The sequence below is a fragment of the Trachemys scripta genome, chromosome 5 (genome assembly GCF_013100865.1).
Source record: "Trachemys scripta elegans isolate TJP31775 chromosome 5, CAS_Tse_1.0, whole genome shotgun sequence".
In the NCBI taxonomy this organism is placed as follows: Eukaryota; Metazoa; Chordata; order Testudines; family Emydidae; genus Trachemys; species Trachemys scripta.
The window spans coordinates 24,092,417-24,113,567 of record NC_048302.1 but is presented as its reverse complement, the minus strand read 5'-3'; the positions used below and the strand labels follow the sequence as shown (position 1 = coordinate 24,113,567).

General features: G+C 39.3%; 1 protein-coding gene across 8 annotated transcripts in view; it reads right to left on the bottom strand.

Annotated features, from left to right (window-relative positions):
* The window catches only part of MAPK10 (mitogen-activated protein kinase 10), a 258,639-nt gene that overhangs the window by 35,050 nt on the left and 202,438 nt on the right, over positions 1 to 21,151 (bottom strand). For all 8 annotated transcript variants that reach the window (XM_034771494.1, XM_034771498.1, XM_034771497.1 and 5 more), the window contains 2 exons: positions 9,998 to 10,180; positions 6,300 to 6,424 (listed from right to left, as the gene is read on the bottom strand). In XM_034771494.1, coding sequence (XP_034627385.1) covers positions 6,300 to 6,424; positions 9,998 to 10,180 — 308 coding nt within the window. The remainder of the gene's footprint in view (positions 1 to 6,299; positions 6,425 to 9,997; positions 10,181 to 21,151) is intronic.

Genomic DNA, 21,151 nt, shown 5'->3' with positions numbered 1-21,151 from the left:
TCTCCAACAAGATAGTTAAGATATTCCAAGAGATTCGCATGATCAACATCTAAGGCTGCTGACAGGTTGGCAATGACCATTAAAGATTCTGCCATAGCTTCAACCAAGAGGAAATAAGTCATTGCAGGCTTTTAAGTAGGAAAAACAATTTTATTGCCAAAGTTATCATGTGCTGGTATCTTCCTTGTAAATGAACCAAAAGCCATTCTGACACCAGCTTTTTAGACAAGAGCAGAAAGTTAGAAATTGGATTGATGTTCAGGCAAAAGTGAAACTTTTTTTCATTGCAGCAACATTAATGTCTTAGAAGCAACACCAAATTACTGGAACAGATGGAAATTTGAGATTTAATAAACTGTCAATAATAAAATCAAGAGTCATTGGTTTAATTTTCCCACTGGAAATGAGATCTGTAAATTAAGGTGCCCTAGAAGTCATCAGGCTCTTTCTATAATTAGACACACATGACTTGCATAAAATACAATAAATATTCATTCAGTTCATTTCCCCCTATTTATGCTAACATATAATCTTCCTTCCTTTCATTGCTGCTATGAACTGAATGGGGTCTCTGAATGATAGAAAAATGGCATCAAATCAGCTCACTAATGATTCACTGCCAAGGTGCTGAGACACAATTCTATAGTGTGCTGCACATGTTGGAAGAACAAGACATAGCATGTCTTAAAGAAGAAGTCCTTGCGGCAGGACAGATGGAGATAACAGCTGTAGAAATTGATTTTCAGCAGGTTTGTTCACAACAAGTCAGCTGGGCAAAGAACTAGAAGTGTGAACAGAAAAGAGACATTCTGAAAAGATGCAATTCAGACACAGTCAACAAATTAGAACAAATAACTAGGCCAAAAAACTGATTGCTTTAAATGTGAACAATCACTAGCTAATGCATTGCTCCTTCTCCAAGCGATCCCACTGTCATGTGAAGTGCTGCAAAGACAGAACACTATGTTCGCTTAGGGTTGGATTCTTCAAGACTTACTCACATTGAACAGCACCTTATTCTGAAATCAATGGGGGAATTTCTGGAACATGGAATTACTCACCACAAGTCAGGGTGGCAGAATTTGCCCTTTCAATAATAATAGCGTGGGCCTGATTCTCCATTTCCTTGCACCTTGCATAGACATGTACACTTTTGCTGAGTGCAAAATGGACCTGAAATGCTTCCACCAGTGGAAGGGAGCAGAGAAACTGATCTGGTAGAATTTCATACACACTTTGTTTGCAGTGTTATTGTAGCCATGTTGGTCCCAGGATATGAGAGAGACAAGGTGGGTGAGGTAATATCTTTTACTGGACCAATTTCTGTTGGTGAAAGAGACAATTTTTCAAGTGCCACAGAGCTCTTCTTCTTCCACTTTGCAAAGGTATAACTGGTGACACAAGGTGAAGGGCAATAGAGACTCAGGTGCCCACAGATACATACTATAACAATACAGTACAACAACTTTAGATGTGAGACAGTTCCCCTGTGCTGTAAACTGCATAGGGCCTCTATTCACAGGAACTCCCCTTTGAAAAGCTTCCTGACTTTAATTAATAATTTTGGACATGAGAAGGATAAAAAGTCTGATCCATTGCTCGCTACATTCACCGGAATCTCTTCCTTTTCTTCAATAGGCACTGGATCAGACTCTTCATGGTTGCCAAATGGTTGTCACTGTGTCCTTGTCGGACATGATGAAAATCAACCAGAAAAGCTTTCCCATCCATTATTGTTCTGACTTTGCCTACTGGATTTCAGGGCACTTTCCTCTCTCCCCTGTCCTAGGCTCAGCTCCATAGAGGCTATAAGATAAACCTTTCCTTGTACAAATCCTGATCCATAGTCAGGAAGAATCTCTAAGGTACACTTTAAAGTTCCCTAGGCACTCCAGCGCTGCCTGACTCTGGTATTTATGTGAATATCCACAGAGGAACAGATACTGGGCCAGAGAGAGAGTGAGAGAATGAATGGCTGTGTAGCTTAGTGATTAGGGCACCCATCTGGGACTTGGGAGGCCCTGGGTCCCCTTCCCCTGCTCCAACCACTTTTTCATTATTTATTTCCAATGGAACAGCTTCAGGAAGAGAGATTGAGGGAGCTCCACAACAGACTATCCCATAGCTGAGAGGTGGGAGACCCCTGTTCAAATCCTGCCTCGGGGGGGAATTGAACTTGGGTCTCCCATATCCCAGGTGAGTGCTCTAAACACTGGTCTAAACATTATAAAGGAGGGCACTACCACCTCCCCCTCCTCCTCTTCTGGCCAAAGCTGCCTGACTCCAGGAGAGTGGCTCCCATTCACGGATCGCTAAAGTGAGATGCCTGTATTTAGGCACCTATCTCCATGATAGGGGTGGGGTTTAGCACTCAACCCGGGTAGCTGACATCTCCCATCGGCTAGCTTAGGCAGCTCTCTGCCTAGCATGCTGGCTTTTTGTGGATTGCATTCTAAGTCACCTATCTCTCCCCATTCATTGTCAAGGGAGCCTAGCCACCTTGCTCAGGTTTTGTGGCTCACAGTGTTGTTCCTGTGATTTTTCTAGGTGCCTAAAAGTTCAGCGCCGCAATGCCTAAGGCCCATGTGGATCTGTGACTGTGTAATTAAAGACAACCCCTTCTTAATCCTCTAGCAGCAGGTAGATTCACAACAAATGAACTAAGTACTTTCTCTGCCTGTGGATAGAGAGTCCCCTTTATTCAGATTTTTTTTTTCCTTTAACAAAACACGTAGAACCCAATTCATGGTCCCCACTGGAGTGTGGGAGTTTTGCCAGTGGCTCCAATAGGAGCAAGATCTGGCTCTTAAAGCATCTAAGCAACAAACTAGGTCCCTGGGAGAAGGCAGGACCAATGCCATATAGGCCCATTTGGCTATTTTTATATATGTCAGTCTCAGCACTTCCCATCTAAGGGACCAGTCCTCCTAAGAAACACTGAACACCTCAAATTATGATATCCAACACATTCTAAACAGCAAAGGAATTTTAAATCACCCCCTATTATCATCTTTACTGTCTTCCCAGGGCTCAGTGTTACCAGTAAGGAGGAGGATGGCACCTTTTATGAATGGGGAACTGTGGGACAGAGAGATGTAGTGACTTGCCCCAGATCACACAGCGAATCTGTGGCAGAGTCAGGAAACCTGCGTCCAATGCCCGACTCTCATTTGCAGCCTCCATCAGTGTAAGTGGAGGGGAATATCAGGTTCAAGATTAGTCACATTTCTAGAGATTCGTGACCAGGTTTGGCTCATAAACCACTTTCAATCCTAGCCCATGTTAAAAATGGCCCCAAGTAGTGAAATTCTGATCTAAACTCAGATCTGACTAGGAACTTCCCCAAGGCACTCAGGTATTTGATTTTGGTCTTCTAGGTCATCTCAGTATAAAGACAAGTCCAAATTCCAAAGTCTGTAAGAAAATGGATAGCTCCAGTTTTACAAATCCAAAGTTTAGGGATGTTCATAATTAGTACTCTGCTTCAGCCCATTGGAAAGGTTCTCCAGTTGTGAGGTCTGGATGCAGATCTTAGTGCAAACTTTCCCAAAATACGGAGAGGATTCAGATCCAGTATTCCAGTTCTTAACCATCTCTAGTACATGTATTAATCACAAAGATCTGGGAAGACAAATCTCCTGCTTAGTAACTAGCAGTAGGGCTTTTTATACTTTGGTAAAGGTTGGACATACTTCACAGATACATGTCCCAGTATAAAATGATGCTGTGTTTGCTGATTTCATCCAAAAGCAGAAGCAGAAGCAGCAATGCCGTGAAAAAGGTTACTCTTGTAGCATTCAAGGCTCAATCAAAACCAGAAAATACTGGAAATCTCCCAAGTCAGCATTGCCCTCTGAAATTTCCAACCTGATTTCCTGAGCAAAAAGGTTTACACAATCCCCTAAGCGTTCTGTGTGCTTATCCAGAATTTATCTTCCAAGCCTTTAGAGAATCATGGCACTCTAGAATTTCCTTATCCTTATTTCTGACTGACAAAGCACAACCAAAGCAGAGGATATAAAAAGTTCCCTTGTGGCATTTAAACATTTCTAATTATAATTCAATTCATTACTATATAACATTGTTCATAAGCAATTTCTCAAAAGATAAAATAAGTGGATTCAGTTTTAAAATACTGGATACAGTGACTCAAATACAGAAAAGAGGTCAAAATGAGGAATAGAAATGGACCCGAGCAATAAAAGCCAAATCTGTAATTTACATCTTTATCTATACAAGTCTTTCTTCTTAATAAAAAAAAACATTCACTTATGGTAATGGTATGGACAACTAGTGTGAAAATGTCTCTGATGGCTACTGGCATTTTTACCAGTACATCAGGAAATCCACCGTGAGCAGGATTAGATAACACAGTGGTAAGAAGATCTGGCAGTCACTGCCATTTTGTCACATTAGTGATCCCAGCACAGCTGCTGCTGGTGGAGCAGCCCTGGAGTCAACAATGATGGGCAATTGTTCAGAAAGAAGGGTAGAATTGTCACAGTGAGGTGTAAGGGAGGCATACAAGAATGAAACAGAATAAGATGAGCAGGGTTTAGCACCAAACATAGGCTAAGCTGAAGTTCAGGAGAAACAGGAAGAGATGTGGCAACTTTGAAGTTTGTGAAAAGGACCTCTGTCTCTTCTACAGTTAGAGGAGCAGTACACCGTCAATGAGTGACCTTGAATTGTATAGGGTTGGACAGAGAGGAATGTCAAGACTTAAAGAATGGTGTGAAGGAGCAAGGAGAGAGTAGATATGACGATAGAGAACAAGAGAGTGCAAGCAAGTCCATGTGAGTTCCAAAAAGCATTGAAGCCATTCTGAATTAAATTCAAAAATGGTGATGTAATTCAATGAAGATGACCAAGGAAGGGAATGATACCTAGAACAGGCATCTGGAATTGAAATATGCGCATGTTTGTAAAATAAATTTGGCATGTCAAATATTTTAATTTTCAGATTAAAATACACGCTTTTAAAAAGTAAGCAAAAAAGCCAATAGAAATTAAAGGATGTATTCAACTAATTTGTTTGGGGTATAAGTAATAGATGGTGCAAAAGCAAATGTAACTGAAATATAGAGGGTTTATATATATATTCAAAGTACACTACATTTCAGCATGTACAGTATGTTGTTTCATTTGGAACACTTCTGCAATAATGCCTTTAGACTTGGCTTTGCAAGGTGCTGAATTCCCTTAACTTCCTTAGTCACTACATAGATAGTGGTCATTACCTTGTAGGATTGGGCCCTACATTTATCATGTCATCACAGATTTTTTCATATGAAGCTAATTAGCGACATAGCTAAATAATGTCCTGTCATGAGCTCTCTCTAGAGAAATGCTCAGAAGTGCCATGTGTTATTATAGCCACACTGTACTATTTCCAATGGAAATAATGTTGCCAAGATGATAATTAAACTCACATCTTGATTTTGCATGTAACAGTATGTCCAGACAAATTACTTGGGGGAGAATGTGTTCTTCAGTTGGACTGGCAGCAAGAATGGTGCATGTGAGACCTTGCAATAAATGGAAGAGGACTCAAAGGTCAAGAAGTGGGGAAACCGGCATTAACAAAGAGTGACTAAAAATTCTCCATTCTCCAGGTCTACTTTACTGTTGCGTCCCTTGAGGAAGGGAAGGAGATATTCCCTAGGGGAAAGAAACAAGATAAACATAGTGTTCAGGTTATATGCTAGAATGATGATCACTTTCTCATTCATTGAGAGCACGGGATTTCAGAAGCAGGATTATGAGTTCACTAATATGGGGGCTGCGGGAAGTGGCGGCCAACACATCCCTCGGTCCACCCTGCTTCCCGCAGCCCCCATTGGCTTGGAATGGCGAACTGCGGTCAGTGGGAGCTGCGATCGGCCGAACCTGCAGATGCTGCAGGTAAACAAACCATCCCGGCCCACAAGCGGATTTCCCTGATTAGCCGCATGCCAAAGGTTGCCAATCCCTGCACTAGGTAATAGAGAACTCTGGCCCCAAATCAGGAAAGCACTTAAGTACCCGTTTAACTTAAAATATCCTTTAAATCCCACTGACTTCAATGAGACCTAAGCAAGGGTTTAAGAGCTTTCCTGAGTAGGGAGCTTAGTTTTGCTTCCTGTTTAGTTCTGCCCCTCTCCACCATATGGTATATTGTTTAGTAGTAAGGTATAATGTAAACTTGAAAAGTCTTGCTTGTTTTTCTCAGGGCATGATTGGTAGGGCTGAAAGAAATATTACGGCTGCATTTTACAGTACTGAGGTGAAAGCAAATTAAATGTCCATGCCTCACTTACCGCCTCCACTTCCGCAGGGTCATACCACACATTAATGTATGGATGCTGTAAGGCTTCATCCACTGATATCCGCTTGGCTGGGTCAATCACCAACATCTTTGACAAAAGGTCCCTGGCTTGGCTGGCTAGAGCAACGAAACCAAAGGAACACAGTGTCAGTACAAAATTACTACATGCAGGCATTGGTTAACTGTTGTAAAAAATAAGTAGGGCAATTTGTTCCCTCCAATTATTCTTCATTTGTATGAAATTCTGCCACTCCTCAATATAGAAAGAGATCCAGATATACACAGAGGATGAATAAAGAGCCAGCACAAGACTTGCACATTACTTAAGTCTCATGTATGCCCTCAAAATGGGTCCAAAAATGCTGATTCGTCAAAACAATTTTTTTTGTGGGAAAGGGTTGGTTTTGATCAAATTTCAACTCAGAATAATTTTGGAGAAAAAGCTTTTAAATTGTCAAAATATTTTGTTTCTCCATGGACACAAAACATTCTGGTTTTCCAGTTCAAAAGGACTTTCCATTTCAAATTTTTAAGCTAATTATATTTTTAAAATATTTTAAAATAAAGTGGGTTGAAAGTGACCCATACTGATTTAATTTCCAGATTTTTGGTTTGAGATTGATTTTTCATCCTGATAAGGGACTGGAAACTTTTTCAAGTCCTCAAAACTTTTTGCTGGATAGCTCTAGTTCCAGCCCTATCCCCTTTCATCTGCCCTGTGGTGGTAGCAGGAAGAAGGGTGTTTTGGGAGTTCCTATACCAGCTATACATCACCAGTGGTTTCCACTTGCATTGAGGCATTCCTCCTGGGACCAGATACACTAAATCTATAGTCAGAAACTGCCAGCTGTCCAGTGCAAATCAGCCATATTGATGATCCTGAGGATCTGGTGTGTGGACCATGGTTTAGGTTTGCAAGATCCCCTTCATTGGGGTTTTTATTTTGGAAAACCAAACCCAAGAAGAGGAGTAGATCTGGAATCCATTTATTCAAACAACAAAAATGTTCTGGGAGTTTGGATAAAAAGTTTTAGTTTTCTCCCATATCTCTTGAGGAGAGGAATATTGAAATTTGACCCCTACCAATAAGTATCTTTTCAAGAGAAGAAACATTTTATGTTACAGAAAGTAGACTCTCCCAGTGTAGCAATATATGGCATTCTTATCGCTTGGACATTCATGACCATAGAGATGCTAGATAACATTGTTGATGAAGGCTCTGTCAAAATCCCGATTGTCTTATTCACCCAACTAGTGCTGAAACCAGTGGATCATATCCTCAGCTGGTGTAAATAAGCATAGCCCCTTTTACACTTGTGTTTGACTTCTATGGAGGTATGCCAATTTACACTGACAGAGCATATGGCCCAGTGCACTTAATCTTATTTGTCAAGAAAGTTGGAATGTGTCCACTATGGTGGTGTCACATGGTTGAATATGGTAAGATTTCAGCAAAAGCTCACAATCTGTGAATTCTCTCCCGCTGATAACTAGCTGAATTTTTCCTATTTATAGCATAGAACCTGAATGGAGGCAGTTGTAGCAGTTGCTATATGATTTACTATTCAGAGTGCCTGGGAACAAATTAGTTGGTAGTGGTAGTGGCAAATGGAATATGATATTTAGCCAAGAGAGCAAAGTAACTGTCTATTCATTCTGACAGGAGTTTGAATAATCATCAGATGGAAGTTCATGTTGATGTCTGACTGGGCAAGTATCCAACAACGAAACAACCCCTAGTACCATATGATGGTCTATATGAAGTACAAGCCAAAACCTCTAATCTGGGACCAGAGCCCATAGTATTCTGGATTCATAGCAAATATGCTGCCAATCAACCCACAAACTGATTTTTGTTCTTATCCTAGTATTGGGTTTTTTCCCCCCACTGTTAATAAATTCACTGCAATCTTTTTTTTAAAGTTAACCAGATCATTTACTGCTAATAGTACTGCACATATAATATTAAAAATGCTTTCTTGTTTGAAACCATTTACTATTATCTTACTTTTTATACCATTTGAAGTGGACCTCTGATAGAAAACAAAGAACAAAACAAAAATAACTTACAAGTAACTACAAAAACACAACCTCTTCACTAAATGTATCTTATTTACCCTAGTGCACACACTATAAAGGTGACATCAAAGTGACTAGATAACATTATTTATTGTACTTTTTTAGGAAGGTACAAGGATTCGGGATGTAAAAGTAAAGTTTTTTTAAGACAGAGGAACCAAACAAGAAATAATCTTAAAAACAGACTTTCACTCCATGCTTAAATAAAAGTGTGCTTCCTTTATCCAGGAGATAATTAGTTAACACCGTTTGATCATTATTTCCTTTGCATTAACCCTAAATCCAATGAAAGACCACTATTCATTTTCATTGTAGGAGTACAGAAAAGAACTCAATGCATCCAAAAGCATTTGCTCAGACCTTTCACTTTGCTCCCAGATCTCAGACAACAGCCTTGCTATGAAACAGTTGTTAACTGGAAGAGCATTCTGGGTAATGTAATTACATGCAAATTGTAGGTGATTAAGAAACATTATGTGTCACTGCAGCAAGCAACAAGAGGAACCCATGTGTGCAAAATTGATGCACACTGGAAGTTTGAAAAGGTTCCAAAGCTGTGACTGGAAATCCTTTTTATACTCAACACACATTAATCATTGTTTCTTATTGAAGGTCAACATCCTGTTCAAGTTAATCATGGCTTCAATTTATGACTATAACCATCTTACCACATGCCAGTGCATATATTGTACAATGGAAATATGTAGCCCCACTGTAATTAAGATATTCTGCTTCACATACCAAAACCCAGTTGCTCCATTTTTCATAGTCACAAAGCCACTTACAGGCAGATATTAAACTGTAACTACATCAAGAGCAATTTTAGCTGGTGGCATTGATTCTTTTACTTTTCTTAGTAAAGACACCATCGCTTTTGTAGTCAGGGCTCTGGCTGCATTGACAGTTCTTTGTTTACAACAAAAGAAAATTTAATGCCACTTTGAGATCTTCAAAGAAGACTTTTTGGGCTCCAGTGTGTCAGAAAGAAATCAATAAAAATTCAGGATGTCCAAACTTGCTTATGGTACTAGCGGAGTGCATAGCTGTACAGAATGAGTGCCATGAATCTGACATGCTTGACGTATTAGTCAATGACAACATATATACGCTAGAGGCCTGGCTGCCCTAGCACCACATTTCCCTCAAAATCATATTTAGAACTAACTCCTTGCTAGATAAAACCAATGCAAGTGTCTTGGTCATTATAGCACCTGAATCTGATCTGATAAATAAACCCCACAATGTTTTCATGAAAACATCAACTGGCTAAAACATTTTACTTTTTCTTTTTTTACCATCCCGCCTTTAGATCTCAAGCACTTTTTCTTTTTCTCCTATCAGAGAACAGTTTTCAATAAACACATGGATGGAGCCTAACTTTGCAGACATTAAAAGTGCTTTGAAGATCTCAAAGTGGCATTAAATTTTCTTTCTAGTATCTTTTTTTACATCAATGATTCTCCCTCATCTTAGCAATGAGAAAAAAAATTATGACCCATTATATGAAACGTGTTTCAAAGTACATTAAAAATCAATTCATCTCAGCTGGAGAAAAAATATTTTTGTATTGCACTTGCTCATACATGCCCCACACTCCCTCCTTGGACATACCTTTGAGTTTGTTGTGTTCTGAGTCGGCTGGGAAGAGAGAGTCTGGGAAAAGTTTGGGGAAAGTGAGACCAGCATACTTAGGTCGGTTCTCAACGTAGTTCCGCACCGTGGGTTGTAGCTTCTTCATGAATTCTGGGCATGGTGTTCCCAGCTGCTCAATTACTTTATTCCACTGGTCAATATCTGAGGAGAGGTAGTTAAGGGAAAAAATGTGCAGCCTACTAGCTTTTTTGTTTGGTTGGTTTTTAGCAACCCATAAAGGTACTTAATCCCCTCCCAAGATACTTTTCAATCAATGTCTTGGTTCATCATCATGACGTGAAGCTTTATAAGCCATAACAGGTGAGACATTTATAGCACCTAGCTTACTGGTGGACACTGCACAAACAAATAATAATAATAATGGCTGGACACTGTCTCCCTGATGGTCATGGATGCTAGTCTATTTCTGTTTTTAAATCCTAGCTTAATGGCTACTGTCTCTTACACCTGTGCAACCCCATAGACATCAGTAGGGCTACATGGGTGTAACAAATCTTATTTGTTCAGCTGGGCATATCAGTCATAACTGTCACATTGTAGTGGTACTCAGTGGAGTGAAAAAAGAGTTCTGCAAGGGGAGAAGTTACCCCTAACTTGTTTTCTCCTTTCTTCATGAGCGATCAATAATTTGTGAAGGACATTTTATTTGGGAATAAACATGCTATTTGACGGAAAAGACATATTTGCCAAAAGTTCCTGGAGATGCATACATAAACTGAAATGCTGCATACTTGCATCTCTATTCTTCCCAGCCATTTATCAGTTCCTAGTTTTATAAAAACAACAAAAACTATTTGGCAAATTGTTGTAAAAATGTAATGTGTTTTTTGACTGTTGACCATTTCCTCTAACAAATATTTTCTATGGGTACACAATGTACCAGTTATGCACAAATATTTCTTTTGTTTTCCACAAACATGACAACAAACAAGAAACAGTTGTTATGCCTTCATCATGAATGCTAACTTCCACATGCTTTCATACTGAACCAAGAAACTCTCTCTCTTATTGGGGGGTTTCAACAGGCAACTCTTTTAGCTTTCCTGGAGTACCAATGAGCATATCTGCTGAATGATATGTCACACTTCTAGACATGTTCAGATTATGCCCTGCTGTGTCAAACAACAAAAAAAGGGTAGGCAATGTTTGATCAAGGATATTGCCTTTAAAACCAGTCCCACCTCCCCCATCACAGTCCCTGCATTCATCAGGCTAAGGATTTGAAGAACATGTGAGATAATATACAAATAGACACAGTGATGCACATGTTTCTACCAAGAGACTGTCACAAGCATATAGCTAAGGAAGCCTCATGAGAACCCATTAGAAAGAGAACGTTCATTTTAGAAAGTCTATTTCTGATGCAGCACCTTATGAAGATAACCTTGTTTTCATTATTGTTAATTGTTTATTTACAGTAGTGCCCACTCTGTGCTAAAAGATTTCCAAACACTCAAAAAGAACAGCCCCCACTGTGAGGAGCTCACAATTTAAGGGCAGAAAAGTGGCCAGAGGAAAGGGAATAACAGTAGACAAAATATATACAATTCGCATCAGAGATAGCTGAAAAACTGGAACATTTGGGGTTTGAAGTTTCCATGAAAAATGTCTCCTTTTGTTTTTCAGAAAATTTTAAAATTCAATTTTTTTCAACCAACTGGTTAAAAAGTGGGATGAATTTTTCATTAAAAATTTGTTCCCCATTTTCACTGGAAAATGTAGAAATTCAAAAATTTTGGACCATCTCTAATTTGTATACAAGTCAACATGATTCACTGTAGGTTGCATGGCAGAAGTGAGTCTTTAAGAGGGCTTTAAATATGGGCTTTGCATATAAACTCATGGAGGTTGCACTATGTATAGAAAACATGAAGATAACTGTGTGATGAGGTTGTATCATATGAGATCACATGAAAGAGGGCACAGAAATGAAAGTGTGAGCAACTAAAATGGGTAGACGAGGATGGGAACACTGGTGGAGCAGAAGGCATGGAGACAACATGAAGCTTGATGAGGAAAGATATGTAGGAAGGGCCAAGTTATGCAGAACTCTGAAGGTGGTGGGAAGATGCTTACATTTGATTTGACAACCGATGAAAAGCCAATGGAAGTATGCAAAGAGAGGAAGAGTTATATAAGAAAATTGATGAGCAAAGGAAGGGAGTTTAGTGACTGCATTGTGTATGAACTGGTGGGGTCAATGTGTGTATTTGAGAGGCCAGTAATCAAGGCAGGACATAATAAGGGCCTGAATGAGAGATATGGCTGTGAAGATGGAAAAAACAGGATGGATCCTGGAGACACTGAGGAGGAAGATATATTAGGATTTGGATGTCTGGGTCATGAGAGAGGTTAGTGGGCAGGGAAGATGGGGGTGATGTTGACAGTGACTGAGAAGGGGGAAGTAGAGAACGTTAGGGAGGGAAGTTCTGTTCCGCATGCGTTCAGTCTAAGCTGACAACAAGACATCTGAGAGGAGATGGAAGAGAGACAAGCTGAGATGCGGGATTGGATGGAAGGAGACAGTTTAGTGATGGAGAGAGAGATTTGTGAGTCATCAACATAGAGATGATAGTTGATGACATTACCCACAGAGAGGACTAAAGTTAACAAAAGATGAAAGACAAACCCTGGGCAATCCCACTGAGAGTGGGAAAGGGGAAGAAGGGCAATTACTTATAATCTCCTAAATGGTGTTGTGTGTATGCCGTAACTTCCAGCATGGCTCTCATTTTCGTGGTCAGTTAATTGCTTTTGTTTATGTCATCTTGGAACCTCATCTACCATAGAACTCAGGAGTACTATTTCCAAACTTCTGAGAAGCTTTGGGGACAGAAATAGGTCTCCTACCAACTAAATCACTGAATGTTCAAAGTAATGCAGCCACCCCCCCGAAATCAATATAATTATCTAAGTTACATCATCATGAGGTACCATCTTGCCTGTTTTTAACTTCTCTTACAAGTTCAAGGTTTGCTTGTTTTTTATATGAATGATTGCTCTTTGTCTGCATCTTACTTCTGGACTAATGCTAGGCAAATTCTACAAAAAATTATTTGTAAACATTTGGTTAAGTAAAAATAATAATTATAGTTTGAAAAAATTCAATAGCCCTTTTACTTTGCTTCCTGTGAGCATTCAGATAATGAAACTTTTGTTGATAAACATTTTAATGGAAAGAGAATGTATTGCAAATACATATTCATGCCAGTTTTCACATAAGCATTCACACTGGCCAGCTAGAAAGCTCTTTGTAAGTTTGGGAGTCATTCACATTAAGGGACATTTCCTGTTTGTTCATTATTCAAGATCATTGCTACATGCAAAAAATATTTCAGCTCATCAATTATTTGTGAACTATTCACTCACCTTTCATAAGCTACTATTCTCCTTGTGGACTGGAGAGTTATCACATAGTACTGGTTCTGTTCTCTGACTTGATGATTCCCAAACTCATAAGAGAACTTTCACGATAACTGCTGAACACTTAACACGTCTAATTTATACTTTTAGGAGTTGGATTTTGTGTTGGTCAATTGATTTTATAGCCTTGCCAAAAATGAAGCTAAATTAGTAGGTGAACCTAAAGGCTTCTCCTGGAAAGATAACATAATTTAGAGGGAGACCCTGCTGAAATACCTAGGTACAGGAGTTGCTTTGAAGATGACACATTGTAGGTATATACCACACAACAAAACAATTAATCCATACATTAAGTGTCCAAAAAATCATATCAGGCGATGGAGGCAAAGGAAAGAAAATCTTTTCCAGGCATATTTTCATTTGGGGGAGCAACACCAGATTTGCCGATAAAACTTTGTCTTTTTTGTGTACATTTACTTAAATATATTTGGCAAAATAAGGTGTAACAAAACTACTACTACTAAGTATAATCACCACAGCCAGAGGTTATGGGTCTGTTCCAGGCATGGGTGGGTGAGGTTCTGTGTCCTGAGATGTGCATAATGATCCCTTCTGGTCTTTAAAGTCTCTGACTACATGAGATGAACTGAAGTGGGTGTGATTTTCGTTTTGCAAAATTCAACCCTACAACCAGTGGCAGTTCACATTCAGGTGGCCATTTGCCCAAACTTGCAAAATCCAGAAGAGAGAAATCACAAAAGTTACTATGAAGAATATGGTCTAGCATAGGTGGAGATGAACTTTTCAGAAACAGGCCTCTAAGTATAGATGCTATCAAATGAAATTTATCATGGAGCAGAATATGTCCTCAATTGAACAATCCATTTTACATGAGAAAACCGAGCCTCTTAAATTAATTCTGCCATCATAACCTACAAAACAAAGTATTCTAGTCCTGGGGTGAAGCCATTGTAGGCAGCTATGCCTACTCAAGCTGGAATAAATCTCACCATAATTAAAACAGTATGCAAATTAAATGAGAATTGATTGGGAATTTTATGATAAATTTTTTCCATCTGAAAATGTCAATTCATCAAAATTGAAACTGTTCCTAGGAAAGGTTTGGTTTTGATAAATTGCTTGATTAGAAATATTTTTGGAAAAATAATCATTTTCAAAGTGAAGTTTCATTTTTCGGTTCAAAATGACATTTCATTTTTTAAAATAGTTAATTTATAGTAAAACCGGTTTAAAGGCTTAAAAAATGTTGAATCTCAAATGAAGTATTTTGAAATTACTGAAATAAAAATGTTTCAGCTGACCCAATCTGGATTTTTTAAATACGATTTTTATCCTGATTCATGATAGGAAAAATTTAAAATTTTTGAAATTTCATAGGATGGAAAACCTGTTTCTTGCCCTGCTCTAATAAATACAGCAGAGGCCAATATACTGGACTCATGACATAGAGAGGGGAGGCATTGCTGTCCAGTTATTGGAACAGGAGACCAGGAATCAAAACACGAGTTCTACTTCCATTCCCACCACAGTCTTACTATATGAACTTGAACCACCTACTTCAGTTCTTTGTACTTCAATTTACCCATCTGTAACATGATTGCAGGAGTGCAGTGAGGCTTAATGAATTGTTTTAAAAAATTAATCCAAAAAACTGAGCTCCTCATGTGAAAAGGGCTTTCTACATGTAAAGTACTGCTATTACTATATGTAATAAACAATTTTTAATACTTAACTTTTAAATCCATAACAATGTACTGATTAGGAGTTGTTTTTGTAGTGGATATAATATCAATCAGATACCTAGTATGCAAATGACAACATCAAACATTGCAAACTTCACGTTTTCACAAGGAAACCCCTTAAAGAGTTGCTGATGCTTCATGGGAAAACAATTACTTGGGAAAGGTGCATGAATAGGGTTTTTGTTCCTTAAGATTTCCTTCTGGTTGTCTTCCACTTGACTAAATCTATGACTTGTGTCATCATAGCATAGGATCAGGATTTCAAAGGAGAAATACATAGCAGAAACGATGAGTTCTGTAAAACAATGAAGCTGCTTTTATAGATAAGTCCCTAGTAATAAAAGACGGGGAAGAAAAGTACAGAAGAAAAATGAGTTCAGATTGCTGCTTGCTTTACTAACCCTAGTATATTTTAGTTCTACTGTTACTTCTTTCTATTTACTTGCACTTAGCTTGTCCATTACTTTCCAAAAGTCAAATGCATGACAGGGTACAGTCATGATACAGTCGCATATTGGTCAGGCAGTAGCACCCCATTTCAGTGTCTGGTTTTGTAGAATTATTGGGTCAAATTTATCCATGGTGAACTTTCTGGTGTAATTCCTGTGATGGTACCTCCCATATGGCTTTATGGAAATATGCATATGAATGTATGTGTATATATATATATATATATATATATATATATATATATATATATATGTGTGTATATAACATAACCAGAATGTGTTGTATACTACATATGCCATGTAACATATCTCTGTAAAGATTATGATCTACTGAATATACTAATCCTATTTGTATGCATGTATCATTTTTGTATTCGAAGTTATGAATATTGGCTGCATACCTGTTTGAGTCTAAGTAGGCTGTAGTGAAGCAGTTGGTCAGCTTCCTGAGAAAATACTGTTTTCAGTAAGTGCCCAATCCGGAAACACTTAAGCCAACAATGAACTTGGAGACACCAAAACACATCTGGGCTTTCCCTGGAATGTGGCTTGGCTGGTAAGGAACTCAGTCATGCATGGACATGTGACTTGCCCAGGTGACTCCAAAACTCCATCTTGGAGCTGGACTTTGCATAGGAGAGGGGAGGGAGTCTCCACCCACAAAAAGAAAATCTATTTAAGTCCGTAGGAGACCCCTCCATTTTGTCTTCAGCTGGCCTCTCCACCCCCGAGGATACTTGAAAGAAACTGGAACAAAGGACAGTGTGCAAGGGGTGTGAGTGATTGCTGGATCCCGGCTAAAAGGAGATTAGTCTGTAAAAGGGAGCATTCTGGAACTGGTGAGGATCTTATCTGTATTCAGTTTGATTAGACATAGATTTGTGCATTTTATTTTATTTTGCTTGGTGACTTACTTTGTTCTGTCTGTTACTATTTGGAACCACTTAAATCCTACTTTCTGTATTTAATACAATCACTTTTTACTTATTAATTAACTCAGAGTATGTATTAATACCTGTGGGAGCAAATAACAGGGTAAAATGATTTATTGGGGTTTAGACCCCATTGGGAGTTGGGCATCTGAGTGTTGAAGACAGGAACACTTCTGTTAGCTGCTTTCAGGTAAACCTGCAGCTTTGGGTCAAGAAATTCAGACCCTGTGTCTTTGTTGGAGCAGACAGGAGTGTCTGGCTCAGCAAGACAGGGTGCTGGGGCCTCGAGCTGGCAGGGAAGGCAGGGGTAGAAGTAGTCTTGGCACATCAGGTGGCAGCTCCCAAGGGGGGTTCTGTGATCCAACTGGTCACAACTCCATTGGCATAAATGGCTTTACACCAGGGAAAAATGTCTCATCCTAGATACCTTTCCACCCCAATGCTGATTGGAGATCAGTGACAAATACCCAGAGGGGAAATGGCACACTTGTAAACAGTGGTCAAATGCGCAGTGACACAACATCTAGATATTCAGAGCTTGGAAAACCACTTGCTTACTTGCCACTGCAGAGACAAAAAGCTTTCCCTGGCCAATGTGCAGAAACAATGTCCTCAATGCTGCAAAACTTTAATTTAAAAAAATGTCTAAGTCTGAGCCCTAGATGCATATGTAGTGGTCAAAAACAGAGATGATGTGAATGGTGGCTAAGTTGCATGTCGGTAAATGGAAGTATGTGAGTGTGAGTGTAAGTTGCATGTCAGTAAATGGAAGTATGTGAGTGTGAGCGTAACTTGCATGGCAACAGAAATGAGGTGAATGGAGTGGCATCAGGAAACATTACCACCATGATGATATACGTGGATTTAAGGTGGAGTAGGCTTCCCCTGGGCTCAATAAGGAAGGCTCAATAACTTTCATTACTTTTGGGTAGTAGACAGGGAATAATGATTTAGTTAATAAAGTGGGGGAGCAATTCATATTTTAGGATAAAGGCAGGGTCCAGATGTGTATATTACAATGTGTTTATGGTTTCAGGTACATTAATTATAATGCCTGCTTGGTCTTTGGCAGCAATTCAGAGCTTTGGATAGACTTCTGGTGTATGGCGTCTGATAGCACAAACAATTAATTAGATGTCAGGTAAGTGACGTAGCCCATTCTAACACAGCAGCATCATCCACAGATGTCAAGCACCAGAAAGACGATAAAGAGGGCAATTCATAACCAGAAGGCATGCTGTTTGTTCTTGAGCTCCACAGGGGCAGGATGGGGAGCTCTAGCACCCCCAACAGTAAAGATGTAAGTTAAACCACCCATGAACACAACATATCCTGCTGTAATGAAGAAAGATCTTTCCGTTCATATGGTTGTTCTGAGGGGCATGTGAGAGCTGATCCAGACAGGCTAGGGGACACAGATCTGAGTTGTCTATCTGCCAAGAAACTTGCCATCGATCCAAAATATTGTCCCACATGACATGTTGTTGCCGTGCCTTAGAAAGATCATGAGAGGCTCAACTATTTCAGAAAAGGGACATCTTTGACTTTAACTAGTATTTTTAAATGGGGCTTTCCAATGAAATTGTGAATTAAGCTGTCTTGATACGTAGCTGCGCATAGTAATGCAGCCAGGGTCCTGACTTCTCACCTAATTGCCAGGAAAATAGTGCCAGCCAGGAGCAGAAGGTTAGAAACTGGAGTTGTCCAGCTCACACAAGTAATGGTACAAAGGCAGAGTTGATCATTAAGACCAATATCCACAATGACGACTGGAGATCCATGCTCCCAACACAGTATTTGGTAGGTGCAATAATAAGGGCATTGGTAGATGTCCATAAGGTTGCAGCACTACTGCCCCATGAGTTGACAACAAGCCGGTGGAGGTGTGCAAATCTTGGCTTGATTTTATCGTGTCTTCTTGATGCGTTTTTGACAGGACAGAGTGTGGTCAAGCTTTATCCCCAGATAAATAGGGTACACTTCAAAAATGATTGGCTAATTGCTCAGAAGGACCTACAGCTGTCGATGAGCTCAGATGGCAAGATGGAAACAAGATGATACTGTCTTTAGTGCGTGCAGTTTAAGACACCACTTCAAAAAAAGTTCTAGGCCAAGGTGTCAAAGTCCGATGACAGGCAGAATTCCAGCGCCTCAAAGCTTCTTCTAGCTATTTCAAGCCAGGTGTCAACGGTGTACACAAACTTAGTTGCCAAGGTTGTTGACAGGTCAGGTGCGTGTGTGTCGTGCGCATGCATGCCTTCAACCTGGCATCCTCCATTAACCCCCGAGGGGGGAGTGGGGAAAGACCAATCCTGATGACTTGGCCTTTGGCACTCTGACAATCTTATAGATGAATATAGAGGGAATCTCTGCCCCATGCTTGATATTCTTCAGCAGCTAGCCAACAGTATGATCATGGATGTTTTAATGCTTCAAGAAACCCATTCCACCAAGGACTCTCAATTACAGATCAAGGATTACCAGATTGCAACTGCCACTTCTCATTGACAGATTTGAATTTTTATCTATGTGAAACCTGGACATAAGTTTCAAGGATGTGGACACTCTGAGGAAGGCAATATCATCTCCTGGCACCTCAAACTTGTAAATGGCATAAAACAGATGAATATTTACCTCACCTCTTTTGAATAGCGGTGACACCATCTGCTCCCTCTTGTTCCACATCCTGCAGTGGTGTGCTGAGACCTCAATTCCCCTCGCAGGAATGCCAGCCACATCACTGATTCCTCTGATGTCAAAACACTCCTTGACTGGGCAAGTGTTGCCAATCTATCCTGGCTTTATGACCCAAAGAGGTCTTGTCCTTTCCACTCAGCCCATTGGGGTACTGGGGTACTTGTGTTTGCCTCTGTAGACATCCTTTAGCGCCGTCTCTTGGGGCACATATGAATAATGATACTTGGCTCAATCTTCCTTACATAACTCAAAGGAGTATTTCCATTGAAGCCAACTGTGAGAAAGGTGAGCAGAGTTTGTTCCACAGTTTTTAACCCAGATTTCACTCAAACACTTCAGTGGGATTACCTACTTGAGTAAATTTAAGCCAGTGGAACTAATCACATATCTAAGGAGAACAGGATTTGGCCCTAAGGGAAAACATACAGTACCATTATTTCTCAAAATAACAGAATCCTTTCTACAACCGTAGACATATAATAATAATAAAAGAAAGACTGTGGTCCCATAGTCAAAGATTGACCTCAGACAAACCTCTTTAGCAGGAGCATGCTCAGAGTCAATGGAATCTTCAGGGAGTTTAGATACTAAAATTTAGGGAGTCTCTGCCAAGCACATGCAAATTGCAATTTTTCTAACTGGGCAGATAAGAGGTGAATTTTTACAGAGACAAGAAAAGGCACATCTCTGAAACATAAGGCCACCCCCTGCCAAATTTCAAGTCCCTGCTAAGAGCATGGTCACCAGAATTTTTTAACACGGGCAAAACAACATATTTTTCCCTAGCCTCATTCTTGGAAATGGCTTAACTGTTTTTGCTAAAATATTCAAAAAACATTGATCCTGAAGCAGATAAATGATATGGATAATTTCAGCCCAAATGGTTAGATTTGGCAAAGTCATAAGCAACTGAAAACAAGATCTTATAATGGGAATTGTCAGTGAACCCTAATAATAGGTGGTGCTACCTATAGCCCCACCTATAATACATACATACCCACACACCCATACATTTCTGCGATAATTAAATAAACTGCATTTAATTTTCACCTTTTTACTATTTTCATCTGTGTTTTCATTTTCTCTTTCATGTACTCTCTCATATCTATATCTACACACCATTCCTATAGTGAAAGAGAAAACTGTTTATATGTAGGTCCTTTATAAGTACTGTTTCACTTTATCAGTAGTGATCATATGTGATGGAAAAAGGTACATTTATCTGTAAATGTGTCAACTGTCCTTCAAAATTACAGAGGACCAAGGTCTAGAATGGGCAACATTTAGTCCTGAACAAACAACAGGTTTGAAGTCCAATATCTTGTGATTCATCAGAGTAGAAATGGGAGCTTTTAAACTAGCAGCTAAACCATTAGAAATCTGAAAATCTCCTTTTCCTATAGTATAAGGCATTTGTTCTTAGCCTTGTTAGACCCTGATGTCAAACCATATGTAACATTAATTAATTATAGAAAAAACTATTCTAGGTCACTTTTAAAGGCTTCTAAAATGGATTTTATATACTTCCATCCTTGAGTCCTGTACAGTTGGATGCATGGTGTAAGGCATCTGGTTTTCCAGATGGAAGCAATTATTTTAAAAATTGCTAAGACAGTTCTAAAATAGTTTTTAAAAATTATGTGGCATACACAGAATTCATGATTGTGTGGTGGAATATGGCTTCATAAGTGCATAGTCATATGGCCATCCCATACTCATGCTGATAAAAGTTTACATATGACACTGTCAGATTTTCCCCATACATGGTCGTTATATACATTCCCATACGCATTCACACCACTGCATTCACAAACTTCCTAGTGAAAGGTTACAAAATTTGTTTGGAAGCTGTCCTTAACAAAAAAAAAAAAAAAAAAATTAGCTATGCATAATCTTTGCTTTCATAGC